We start from the raw sequence: 14,223 nt of genomic DNA, 5'->3' as shown, positions 1-14,223 counted from the left end.
CTTGGTGGTTCCAAATTTCTTCCATTTAAGAATGATGGAAGCCACTGTGTTCTTGGGGACCTTTAATGCTGCAGACCTTTTTTGGTACCCTTTCCCAGATCTGTAGCTCGACACAATTCTGTCTCAGAGCTCTACGTACAATTCCTTCAACCTCATAGCTTGGTTTTTGCTCTGAAATACCGTCAACTGTAGGACCTTATACAGACAGGTGTGTGCCTTTCCAAATCATGTTCAATCAATTGAATTTACCACAGGTGGACTCCAATAAAGTTGTAGAAACATCTCAAGGATTATCAACAGAAACAGGATGCACCTGAGCTCAATTTAGAGTCTCATAGCAAAGGGTCTGAATACTTATGTAAATACATTTGCAAACATTTCTAAAAACCTGTTTTTGCTTTGTCATTATGGGGTATTGTGTTTAGATTGAAGGGGGAAAAATAATGTAATCAATTTCAGAATAAGGCTGTAATGTAACAAAATGTAGAAAAAGTAAACGGGTCTGAATACTTTCCGAATGATAGACAGCTAGCTACATTTTTAAAAGACAGCTTCTCTCCCCTTTTTCAGTCACAGGTGGGGACTGGATTAGGTGTGAGCAGTGCAGGAGGTGGGATCATTAGTTGTGCTCCTGGGGATAGCTTTATTTGTGTCCTATGTACAATTTAGAATTGTGTAATAGCAGAGCATAAGAGTTGCCAATTCAATGTCACACTGAGTTAATTAGTTAAGTTATTCTTAATAGATGTTATTTAATGTTATTAGTTATATTCTATTCCAATATTATAGTCCAATTGATATTTTTTGTATGGGAATAAAAAACAACTATTGAAAACCTTTTGCTCCTGAATGTCATCTTATTTTTATGCTGGGATGTAAAATCTTGCATTATTCAAATAATATTTAGTGTAATTGTACATAATGTATTGTTTGGAAAAGGAACAACAAGGAAAATAAATGTGCAGGTGAGTTACAAAGAGGGACTTTACATCAAATCTCCTCATAGTGCAGATATTAATGGTGACATTTATAGTTTATTTGCCTATGCATGACCTTCATCCACATACCATTTTTTTTTGCCAAAAGTTGCTTTTTTTGTCTCAGCAATTAGACATTGTTCCTAGGGGGGATAGTTACCCCTACTACCCTACTGTTTGTCCATGTTGAGACGCTGTAGCCAGTAATCCTCAAAATAGTCCGAATTAATCTAAAATAACTCAAGGAATCTGTCAATGTTGACGTTTTTGCCGAGGAGATCTTAGGCGCGCAATTGTACATATAACTAAGATGTTTGGTGCATTATTTCTCTATGGGAAACATGTGCATTAAAACGAATCGTCTTTCGTTGAATGACAACAAAGACTCCCTACACTTGACCAATCACGGACGAAGGGGTGTAGACTTCGGCTCCCGAACTGGCCTTGATAAAAATGTGTGCCGAACAGCCTAAAAAACTCGCACCGAAGTCCAAAATGTGGTCATAATATACGCACGAACTCTTCCGAACTGTTTCGGCTGGGAAGCATGCCTCCAAGAAGGCATGGCATTGCAAACACTGCAGTGGCATTGCAGCACTGTCAACTGGAAAACGTCCATGAACCATTCTAACAATGCCAACTACTTGGTGAGTAGGCACTACTGTGCCACCTGGAGGACACATTTGCCAATGATCATCTCCGTAAACAAATGCTGACGACTAAGATTAAAACAATTAGGTTTATTCTCAGAATAACTACATCAGTTCGGTATGGAGGGCGTGAATGGCAAACACTTGTCCTGAAACATTGTGCCTGCGAAAATGCATAGCTATAAATTAGTGCACGCTGTTCAAATTCAGTTTGGAGAACAGCAGTCTAACCTGATATGAAGTCTGCTTTGCCCCTGAGGACAAAGTTGTATTGAAGAATCGAAACGTTGTTTCAAAACGGATTTTCAGAATCGTGCGTTACATGATTGGTGTAAAATGTTGTAAACATAACATTTTAGATTAGAATAACCATTCCATTTATAGCATACAGATTCCAGTGGCCCAGACATTATTTTCACTCGAATACTATTTCACCCTCCACGTGGAGGCGATATTCCGCGTTTGAGGATGTTGGACGAGACGCACAGAAGAAGAACTTACTGTCATCAGCAACAAACGTGGCGGCGCCCGCAATGTTGACCCTACGGTCATTCATTCATAAAACAATGACTTGTGTTTAGAAGCGACCATATCGTTAATACAAAGACCAAATTTCAATAGGCTGTATGGATCTGTGCAAAACTACTTCAGTAAGTGTATAATTTTATTTGAAGGATTCTTTCTCGCTGACGAAAGATAAGGTCCATAATGTTTCGAAAGCCGCGTCGCAAGCGATGGTTATTGACGTTGCTAAACGTTAAAATACAACGTCGGGATTGTGGTTCACATGAGCCAGTTGTGGGCGAAGTTAATGGCTGAAACTACAGGGAGAAGGCAGAATGCCGCCTAGAGTTTTCGAGAGCTAGCTATTATCATATGTCAAACATTGACGTCAAGCTGGGTTTTGGCTAACTGTTTTTTGGGCATGGAATTAGACCTACATTTGAGTGCGAGTAGTTTCCAAATTAAAGTTTGCCCCAGACTTGCTTCCCATGTTCAGGAGACAGTATGAGATCAATATCTTAACAGATAATAATGGAGTTGGATCTGGATGTTAAGTGAGTGTCACAAGGTTTTGGTTGTTAATCTAGTAATATTGATCAATATGTTTGCGCCAGCCTGCAACCGGTCTGTTTCCGCTTTAGCCATTTACTTTGTTATTCTCATAGGGGGTGCTTCAACCAACCACATATTGTTTCCACTAGTGGTGGTGGTAGTAGTATCAAAGTAATTTGTGTAGGTGTCTATTTCAACATGGTTCTTTTTCTCTCTTTGCTTTCCCAGGAGCCAAGTTTCCTGACCCAGGCTGTTATGGCCACACCCAGTTCCACCTGGTCCCTGATAGGTATTGCAGGGACAACATGGCCAAACTGAATCTGACTGACCAGATTGAGGTCTATCTGAGAGCTAATGGCATTGCCAGTCTATTCGCATGGACAGGAGCACAAGTCATGTATCAAGGTGCGTGGAGTCATTACTTGAATATCAGGTGTTAGTCTCCTTACCACCCTAAGCATCAGTCACTTTTAATTCATTTTACCATTCAGCTGTTTTCTGACTGCTCTTGAATACATTTATTCTTGATACATTTTAGTTGTGAATACCACCATTTGTTGTTAAAGGACATTTGTAATCTTGAACAAAACATCATCAGGTTTCTGGAGCCATGAGGATGTGGCCAGGTCCTTTGTGTCCCAGGCTGTGATCACTATTGGCCAGTACTTCTCTTTCTCCTGTTACCAGCGCAACTCCCTGGCCCTGTCCATGAGATGGATGCTGTGAACCCCAGGAAGAAGTTGTGCTGGTGGACAGACAGTATTCATCTGTATGAAATGAAGCATGGTGCTGTGGTTGGGCTGGATTACAGGGTCCTCAAGCTCCTGATCTGGTTCCTACTGGGCAGGTCAGGTGGACATGGAGAGATGGTGTATGCAGGGTAAAATAAGTGTTTTTGTTGAACTGTTTCCATCTGGATTCAACAGTGGCAAATGTCAATTCATGTACACTGAACATGTGCAGTGTATGTGTGTATATATATATATATATCTCTGCAATGATCTGGCAGAATGTATTCATGTGGAAAGTAAAAAACAGTTGCATACAGGGTTGATTGGTGTCCACATCACTAAGGACCTATCATGGTCCAAACACACCAACAGTTGTGAAGTGGCCACAACAATGCCTCTTCCCCCTCAGGAGGCTGAAAAGATTTGTCATGGGCCCCTCAGTTATTCAAAAAGTTATACAGCAGCACCATTGTGAGTATCTTGACTGGCTGCATCACCGCTTGGTATGGCAACTGCTTGGCATCTGACTGCAAAGCGCTGTGGAGGGTGCGTGCCTACGGCCCAGTACATCACGGTTTGAGCTCCCTGCCATCCAGGACCTCTATATCAGGCTGTGTCAGAGGAAGGCCCTAAAAATTGTCAAAGACTCCAGCCACCCAAGTCATAGACTGTTTCAATGGGGAAAGATTGGCGCATACCCCGCTTCAGTGATTATTGTTGAAAACCCTGCTTCTGGTGTTCTGCTGTTTGCCACTAGGTGTCGCTTAGTCAATGTGGAAAAACACACAACCATAGATGGAACAAGGAGCCAGATGTTTCACCGGATGTATAAATCTGAAGCATCCGGTTGGAAATTCCACCCCTCACCAAACATGGTGCGGACAGGAAGCCCAGTGGGAGAGTATGGAGCGAGATGGAACTGGGCTGACATTCTGCTGATTTTTCTCATAGAAGAAGAAAAGCCCGATCTCAATTAGTTATCTCTTCCCAAAACTAGAATCTGTTACAGAGTGCAATACGTTTTGTAGATGTGACCCTTTGCCAAAGTTCCCTAACGGAAATATGCAAATAAATGCTAGAACGCGCCAATAGGATCTCGGTAGCTTGTCCTTGGCTCTGCCCACCTCGTTGCTTGTTCGGCCCACTCTGCTTAATTTTCTCCTATGAGAAACTACACAGATGAATTATCTTGTTAGTTATAAATATATTTGGCACAACCATTTATCAGGGGTACTGACAAAGATGATTCATCATTAGGATTTTTATTTACCATTCACATACAACAGGAAAGTTACATCTGAGTTAGGACAACAATAATATAGCATTTTAAAATGTATATTAAAGGCACACTGCTTTAACACTGACAGATAATGTAAAATAAACATCATATGGGGACTTCAAGGGATTAATTATATCAGCAAAGCAGAAAATTGACTTGTTTGTCAAAGTACAAGGCACTGCGCACCAACTACCATATGTAATTGATAAGTGCAGTTGAGGATGTGCAAGAATAAGAAGACTTGTCAAACAAGAAGACATTGGCATTTATGTCAAACCATAGGCACGCACATCCTGTTAGGCAAAAGTGAAGGCCTCAAGCGATCTCACCAACCGAACCAAACAACACACTGTGCTCAGATATCACTGCTATTTTCACAACCTCATTGGTACTGGTAGTATGATGTTGAATGAAACATGGACAAATACAAATATAAAGATAATTTATGTCAAAATGCTGAAAAATATATTGTTGCATTATAATTATTGATCCAAAAATAAAACAAATATTTTACTAATACGTCTGTTGACACATTCAGAAAGGGGGACATTTTGTCTTTGGTAGAGGATGTCCTTGTTTTTGTGGAAAAGGTGTTGCTGCAACAGTTTGCAATAAGACGTTTTCTTGTTGAGTAAGGTTATGAAACTACTTAGAATTGATTTTTAAAAATGTGCTATTGGTTTATGAATAAGAAATGGTTTCAGCGACACTCGGAAAACAAAACTTAGCACTAGGAACATACATTTCTTATAGTTTATTTACCCTGTTGACGCTGTATCGGTTTAAATTTTTCGTTGTCTCGTTGTGGTATTCTCATCCATTCCATTATTACCTTCCCTTGTCCTAAAATAGCAGAAGTTAAAAAGAGCATCTTAGTCTTGAAAAGATACAGCATGTGCAAAGTTATGTCACTGTAAGAATCAGTCAAACAATACAATTCCCTTGAGTAAGGTATGATTAGCTTAACAAATACTCACAATTTATGCGTTGGTTCAGCATGCACCCCATTTTCTGAGAATAAGAAAATGTGAGTTTAGTTTTATACAAAGGATGACCATCATGTTATAAAGAACACATTGTACATGGAGGATAAAACAATTGTCCTGAAAGCTACTGCAAAGCTGTATGCACATGTGAAGACGTCACGCTGCTTGCTTAGCGAGTATCGCTTCCTCTTGATTCGACTCGCATGTGACACGTGACCGCCCTCCCGAAGTGTCTTACCAGTCGCGCCACACGAAAAGCTAGCTGTTCGCTGCCACGCTTCAGGCGGAGGAGTAAGTTCCCCACATCCCGATGTGCTACACAGAGCTGTATACAAAGCAGTGTGTATGTTATTACCTGTGGCCGAGTGACTGCTCTTCTGCGAGCTCCACCTCTCATAGAGCAGAATGAGGAGGACCAGGATGATCACCTCAGCCACGATGGCTATGAAGGGTTTCAGAGGCTCCATGAAGGTGATGACCCGAACTTCCACCCGGCTCACACTGGCCTTGATGTTATAGATGGCACTGCAGACATAGACACCAGAGTCCTCCTCTGTCAGGTTCATCACAGTGAGCTTGGTTGTGTTTCCATCCACACTGATCTTGTAACGAAGGGGGTCAATAGTTGCATTGATGAGTTCCTGAAACCAAAAGAAAACGATGGCACAAAGCCTTTAACACGAAGTGGTACTATTGATAATTGGCAAAGCTGTCAAATGAAATAGCATATGATTTATTAATGGTCAACTGTAAGTTGAATGAAATTAAAACATCTTATGTTACAATACGTAGTTAATAACTAATGTTGACGGTGTCTCCCTTTACACATTGATTACATTTGGGCAACCTCACCTGCTCGGTTCCGTTTGCTTTGTACCAAAGCCAAGCGTTAGGGGGAAGCTTGATTTTACAGGCCATCGTCACAGAGTCACCCACATACGCAACAATAGGCTTGTCCTTCTTATCATCCATCTCTGGGGCTGGAGGAGAAGAAAGGGACCCGTATCAAGATCAAAATGCTATCAGGCACACTTCATTATTCAATTTCAAATTGCCAGCGCCTTGCACAGATGGGGTTTTAGTCCATTTCTGTGCATTCTTGTAATGTTGTGAATGATCATGTCACTATACTTTTTATTTAATATAAACATACGTGTAATATTGGATGACAGAGAACATGTAGCCTAACTTGACATGCCTGTAGCAATACATGGCTATGAATGAGACTAGAGAATGTGAAATATGGTGTATGCATTGACTTATGTCATATAACATACTGTACCTGCCACATTGAAATCAATTTTTGCCTCGTCGGTATCACTAAAGATGCATGAGTAGTTCCCAAGGGTATCCCCAGTAATTCTGAACCTGTAAAATACATAATCATAGCTTAATTTTCACTAACACATGTCTAAGGAAAGTATCATATCTAAAATATAGTTGTTTTGTCAGTCTAAGAAACATTCGCTGTCAAATGTCAATTAGGCACATCATTAGAAAATGTTGGCAAAGCATGGTATCTGACCTCTGGCCATGGGCCAGAATTGGTTACAGTCAAGGAACCCACTACTCTGGGATACAATATAACAGAGGCAAAGTGGATCATTTTAACTGCTTCAGTAGTGAAATATAACCAAGTCCTGACGTACCAAAAGTGTATTTGCACAAAGTAATACATAGAGGTCTTCACGGGTCTACCCGAACCTGAATAGGCGAGACCTGAACCGGGACCCAAACTGCCCTCTGGTCCGGGTTGGGTCCTGTTTGATTGTCATCGGGTCCCTGACCTAGTCTTGGGTCTATGTGAATATGAATATGTATGAACTTTCCAATTTGTAAGTCGCTCTGGATAAGAGCGTCTGCTAAATGACTTAAATGTATGTAACTACAGCTGATAAACTCGAGTGGACCCGAATGGACCCGCTCTGCATAGCCTATAGCATATTTATTTTATGCTAATAAGCTGAATTTATTCACTTATAGAAGGCCTAGCCAACATATAAAGATGTTAACCTGAAGAGCAACTTAGCTGATAAACTTTTTTTTTTTGTCACTATGGTCCAATCGGGTCTGGTCTAGACCTAGGTCGTCAGGTCCATTCGAGTTTGGGTCTGACTGTTCCCGGGTCCAGATTTGATTGTCCTCGGGTCAGTTAAAGTCGAAGTAAATCTTTTTGGACCCGAGAAGACCTCTAATACAGAGCTGCCTAATTTGGAGAGTAGATACTAAAGATATTCTCCCAACCTCTATAATTAACATTTGGGTCCATAGACCATTGTATATTTACATGTAGATGACAGGCAGTTACATTTCAGATTTACATTCTCTATCCCTGATGGAATAAGGAATACATACTTACACTCTTTTGAGATTATATTGTTCATTCTCCAATTGTACAGTAAGCCGAGTGTTAGTAATTTCACTCCCATCTTTTCGCCAGTACCCGGTAATGTTTGGTAATTTGTTTGGATTACCGGTCCAGGTACATGCTAGCTCTAAATCGATGGGTTTCAAGATTTCAACTTTTTCAACCAGACTGTCACCTGTTTAGAATTTTGGTGGGATTTCAAACAGATAGAGAGAAAGAAGCTAAAATGAGACATCTGTTCAACCCCTATAATACAGCTCAAATAGATATGTAAACTTTACACAAAACATCTGTTCAACCCCTATAATACAGCTCAAATAGATATGTAAACTTTACACAAAACATCTGTTCAACCCCTATAATACAGCTCAAATAGATATGTAAACTTTACACAAAACATCTGTTCAACCCCTATAATACAGCTCAAATAGATATGTAAACTTTACACAAAACATCTGTTCAACCCCTATAATACAGCTCAAATAGATATGTAAACTTTACACAAAACATCTGTTCAACCCCTATAATACAGCTCAAATAGATATGTAAACTTTACACAAAACATCTGTTCAACCCCTATAATACAGCTCAAATAGATATGTAAACTTTACACAAAACATCTGTTCAACCCCTATAATACAGCTCAAATAGATATGTAAACTTTACACAAAACATCTGTTCAACCCCTATAATACAGCTCAAATAGATATGTAAACTTTACACAAAACATCTGTTCAACCCCTATAATACAGCTCAAATAGATATGTAAACTTTACACAAAACATCTGTTCAACCCCTATAATACAGCTCAAATAGATATGTAAACTTTACACAAAACATACAGATGAACATATACCAGAATTTCAGACAACAAAACATTTTTTAAAGTATCACAAGATGACTGAGTGAAGAATGAATTAAACATGTAACACTACACCACTGTACACAAAGAAATTGTGTACAGCAACAACACAAACTTGTGACTAAAACAAGAACTCTCTAGTAGTTACCTTTCAGGACTGCACTCTTAAAGACTGTTGTGACTGGATCCGTCAAAACCAACTCAGGATTTGTTTCTGCTATAAGGGAAATGAACATAAACATTATGTTGTTTGATATGGCGAGTGTTACTGAGTGATGTGTTGTTGGATTTGCACCAAACATAAAGCTTTGTATTCAGTACATAAAATTCAGTTTTACTTTAGTGCCTTATTGCAAACAGGATGCATGTTTTGGAATATGTTTTATTCTGTACAGGCTTCCTTCTTTTCACTCTGTGGTATCTTTTCTCTCCAGCAACTAAATTATGAAGGACGCCTGTATCTTTGTAGTGACTGGGTGTATTGATACACCATCCAAAGTGTAATAACTTTACCATGCTCAAAGTGATATTCAATGTCTGCTTTTCATGTTTTATTAATTTATAAAAACAATTCCACTTTGATTGGTTATTGTGTGTAGGCCAGTGACACAAATTTTAAATGCATGCTGTAACACAATAAAATGTGGAAATAGTCAGTGTGTGAATACTTTCTGAATGTATGTACATATTTTTTCAAAGCTCAGTAGTCTAAACACGTAACATTGTAGGGTTGATCCACGAAAAGAGTACATTTTGCATGCCTTTGATATTTTAAGTAGAAATCCTGCACCTATATTGCATTATAGAAACCTGTTATAATTCTGCCATTTAATATAGACCACATATAAAATTCAATAAATCACATTTTTAATATGAACAAATGCTCGCTAAATTGCCAAAAATTCTGAATTTTGATATGTCCCTCTGTGCACCCTCTGTGACTTCTTGGAAGATTTTAACCCACTTAACCTCAACATTTCTCCAAGTTTTCACCGTCATTTTAAAGCGCTATTTATGCCATTAGTTATTTTGTTGCTTTGACAGAGTCATTTCTGAAGATTATTACTTATTTATTAGTGATTAATTTACACTCACCAGCCAATTTATTAGTTACACCACTCCATTCACGAAAATAGATTGCTCCTACAGGCAGTGAGTCACGTGGCCGTGGATTGCTATATAAAGCAGGCAGACAGGCATCGAGGCATTCAGTTACTGTTCGCTTGAACATTAGAATGGCCTAAACTAGTGACCTAAGCGACTTTGAGCGTGTTATGATCGTCGGTGCCAGGCACGCTTGATCCAGTATCTCAGAAACGACCGCCCTCCTGGGCTTTTCACACACGACTGTGTCTAGGGTTTCCCGAAAATTATGTGACCAAAAAAAAAGAGCATGCAGTCCTGTGGGCAAAAACAGCTTGTTGATGAAAGAGGTCGAAGGAGAATGGCAAGAATCTTGCAAGCTAATAGGTGGGCCACAAACAGGCAAATAACGGCGCAGTACAACAATGGTGTGCAGAACGGCATCTCGGAACGCACAACTCATCAATCCTTGTCATAGATGGGCTATTGCAGCAGACGACCACACCGGGTTCCACTCCTATCAGCTAAAAACAAGAAGAAGCGGCTTCAGTGGGCACACGATCACCAACACTGGACAATTGAGTGGAAAAACATTGCCTGGTCCGATGAATCCCGGTTCCTGTTGTGTCATGCTGATGGCAGAGTCAGGATTTGGCATGAGCAGCATGTGTCCATGACCCCATCCTACCTGGTGTCAACGGTACATCCTGGTAGCGTTGGTGTACTGATGTCCAATCTGGAGCAACTTTGTGATGCCATCATGTCAGCTTTGACCAACATGCCTGTGGAGCGTTTCCGACTTGTAGAATCCATCCCCCATAAGAATTCAGGCTGTTCTGGTGGCAAAGCGTGGTCCGACCCGGAACCAGATGGGTGTACCTAATAAACTGACCGGTGAGTGTACGCCTGTCCCTCATCTCGTTTTAATATTTTGAAACTATTCCATTAATTAAAGACAATTCTAAAGAAACATTCAAATAGTGAAATAGTGTTTAAAGAAATAACTTTTTGGCTGTTTTGTGGTGGAAAACTGAGCGGGTTGAGCATAACACGTCAACCCCATTACAAATAGAAAAACAGGCTAGATATGTTTTAGCAATTAAAATGTTTTTGTGAAGCTTATATTCAATTGTCACTCACTGTTGCACACAACAAGCTTCCATTATCCCTATCACGAGGTGATTCACGGCTGATTTAAGATGAAATCGTCAACCCTGTTACGGTCACCCTTTATTTGGCACTTAATAGGCACATACTATAGTAATTTTTTATTTAACCTCTTGAGATGATTTAAGCATGTTTTTTATTAAGTTGAACATGTGGTATTTTTGTTACTAAGTTACACTACCCAAAAGGTACTCAATTTGGTGGAATGACCCAGTAATGTACAGTGGGCTCCAAAATTACTGGCACCCCTGACTGGCAATGCACAAACAATGCTTAAACAAATATAAACAATTCAATTATAGAGATGAACTCAAAATACCAACATGTGAGAAATACTGTACTTTATTAATGTTTCAATGGAACCAACCAAAATAATTTATTGATTTAATTAAAAATCAATGTCCTCCAAATCAAGGTTTCACAATTAATGGCACCCTTAAAGATTATTGTAAATAACATCTACCAAAATTAAACCACAAATTAAATTCCACTTATTTAAGTTTATCTAAGTCTTAAGGAACTATATTGAGCCATTACATCACTTCCTGTTTCACTAGGGTATAAAAATGAGGTAACACACGTGCAATATCCCGCTGTCATCCAACACCATGAAGAAAACAAAAGAACTGGCAGTTCAAAAGAGACAGTTGGTCATAGACCTTCATAAATCTGGTAATGGCTACAAGAAGATCCACAAACGATTGAATATACCACTGAGCACTGTCAGGGCAATTATTTAAAAGTTCTAAAGATATTGAACATTTGAAAACCTCACGGGTAGAGGACGCAAATGCTTTTTGCCCCCCACGATAGGGAGGAGGATGGTGAGAGAAGCAACAAAATCCCCAAGAATCATTGTGAAAGAATTTTAGGCCTTGGTGGCGTCTTGGGGTCACCAGGTTTCAAAAAGCACCATCAGACGCCACCTCCACATCCACAGGCTCTTTGGAAGGGTTGCCAATAGAAAGCTCTTTCTGACTCCAAGACACAGACACAAGTGCTTGGAGCCAAATGTCATTTAAATTATGACTGGAAGAAGGTGCTCTGGTCAGATGAGACCAAAATTGAACGTTTTGGTCAGATACAGCATCGGCATGTTTGGCGTCGAAACAGAGATGCATACAAGGAGAGGCACCTCATACCCACGGTGAAATATGGAGGTGGTCAGTGATGTTTTGGGGCTGTTTTAATTCCAGTGGTCCAGGGGCACTGGTTAAGATTGATGGCATAGGGGGCCTCCCGGGTGGCGCAGTGGTCTAGAGCACTGCATCGCAGTGCTATGCTGCGCCACCAGAGTCTGGGTTCGCGCCCAGGCTCTGTCGCAGCCGGCCGCGACCGGGAGGTCCGTGGGGCGACGCACAATTGGCTTAGCGTCGTCCGGGTTAGGGAGGGTTTGGCCGGTAGGGATATCCTTGTCTCATCGCGCTCCAGCGACTCCTGTGGCGGGCCGGGCGCAGTGCGCGCTAACCGAGGGGGCGGGTGCACGGTGTTTCCTCCGACACATTGGTGCGGCTGGCTTCCGGGTTGGAGGCGCGCTGTGTTAAGAAGCAGTGCGGCTAGGTTGGGTTGTGCTTCGGAGGACGCATGACTTTCGACCTTCGTCTCTCCCGAGCCCGTACGGGAGTTGTAGCGATGAGACAAGATAGTAATTACTAGCGATTGGATACCACGAAAAATTGGGGAGAAAAGGGGATAAAAATTTAAAAAAAAAAAAAAAAAAAAAAAAAAAAAAAAAAAAAGATTGATGGCATAATGAATTCTACCAAGTATCAGGCAATTTTGGCTGACAATCTGGTTGCCTCTGCCAGAAGGCTGGGACTTGGCTGTATGTGGACTTTCCAACAAGACAATGACCCGAAACAGACCTCAAGATCCACACAGAAATGGTTCTGTGACAACAAAATCAATGTTCTGCCATGGCCATCTCAGTCGCCGGACCTCAATCCAATCGAAAACCTGTGGGCTGAGTGGAAGAGGGCAGTTGATAAGCGCAAACCCAAGAATGTGAAGTATCCAGAAAGGATCTGCATAGAGGAATGGTCCTAAATCCCTTCAAATGTGTTCCTTAACCTTGTCAAGCATTACAGGAAAAGACTCCATGCTGTTATCCTTGCCAGAGGTGGTTGCACTAAGTACTAAATGAGGAGTGCCAATAATTATGAAACCTTGATTTTGGTGAAATGTATTTTGTATTAAATAATTGCATAATTTTGGTTGGTTCCATTGAAACATTAATAAAGTACAGTATTTCTCACATGTTGGTATTTTGAGTTTATCTTTATCTTTATAATTATATTGTTTATATATTTTTAAGTATTGTTTGTGCATTGCCAGTCAGGGGTGCTAGTAATTTTGGAGCCCACTGTATATGACATACAACTCACATTTAAGCAGTTAACTGCCACAAAGGGTAGTCATGTAAAGCACAGCGTGCTTACAATACACACTTCAAAGTCATTGCCAGCAGCACACCACCAGTAACGAAATATGATCTCAGTAACGAAAAAAATGGCATCTCTGGTGATCCATACAACAGACCCAATTTTTGGTCCAATGTCCTCCTGATACATAATACTGAAGGATTAGAAGCAAATTGAATACACCACACCAATGCAGTTACTATGGAAATCTAATGCACATTTTCAGATGTACTGCTGCAGCTAAAACTCTCAGCCACACTTGTTCCACTGGCTACAAGGTCACATCACAACCAGCCAAGCAGAAAGACCTGTCTACAAAGCTGATACATATAAAATCCAGACTCTATATTTACTTGTATAGATGCCTCTCCAGAAGAGAGGAAACAGGATGAGCTGAAGGGAAAGGATCCAGGGCGAAAACATGGTTGTTTCAGTCAGTCAGCTAGTCCTGTGTTATCTGCTGCATAGAGTTTTTCTGTAAGATCTCTCTCTCATCAGCTGCCTGCTGCTCCTCTCTCTCGCCCCCTTCCCTCCCCTCCTTGTTCTTCCCCTCAGCATCGGTGACGCAGCAAAGATATCAGCCTCCTCAGCCTGCTGGTGTTCTTCTATTATTCATACAGACACAGACCGAGGGTACAGACAGT

The 14,223-nt window shown here is 40.6% G+C and overlaps 1 protein-coding gene and 1 long non-coding RNA gene across 3 annotated transcripts; one reads left to right on the top strand and one right to left on the bottom strand.

Annotated features, from left to right (window-relative positions):
* The first annotated feature begins 2,084 nt into the window (after positions 1 to 2,084).
* On the top strand, positions 2,085 to 3,731 carry LOC139545653 (uncharacterized). The gene is made up of 3 exons (XR_011669106.1): positions 2,085 to 2,277; positions 2,912 to 3,088; positions 3,282 to 3,731. It is a non-coding gene; the product is annotated as an uncharacterized lncRNA (long non-coding RNA).
* A 929-nt stretch (positions 3,732 to 4,660) lies between these two features.
* emb (embigin) lies at positions 4,661 to 14,125 on the bottom strand. Of its 2 annotated transcripts, none has more exons than XM_071353631.1 (8): positions 13,933 to 14,125; positions 9,058 to 9,126; positions 8,039 to 8,222; positions 6,962 to 7,047; positions 6,532 to 6,659; positions 6,035 to 6,320; positions 5,671 to 5,704; positions 4,661 to 5,536 (listed from the first exon to the last, which is right to left on the bottom strand). In XM_071353631.1, exons 1-8 carry the CDS (start codon positions 14,000 to 14,002, stop codon positions 5,476 to 5,478), a joined length of 918 nt encoding a protein of 305 aa, XP_071209732.1. In that variant the 5' UTR covers positions 14,003 to 14,125; the 3' UTR covers positions 4,661 to 5,475. The 2 variants fall into 2 exon arrangements, with proteins under 2 accessions (XP_071209732.1, XP_071209733.1); XM_071353632.1 differs by having other exon boundaries at positions 9,058 to 9,123; positions 13,933 to 14,109.
* Positions 14,126 to 14,223: the final 98 nt, after the last annotated feature.

The sequence above is a fragment of the Salvelinus alpinus genome, chromosome 19 (genome assembly GCF_045679555.1).
Source record: "Salvelinus alpinus chromosome 19, SLU_Salpinus.1, whole genome shotgun sequence".
NCBI lineage: Eukaryota > Metazoa > Chordata > Actinopteri > Salmoniformes > Salmonidae > Salvelinus > Salvelinus alpinus.
Note: the sequence above shows the minus strand (reverse complement) of the source record. Positions and strands in the feature narration are given on the sequence as shown.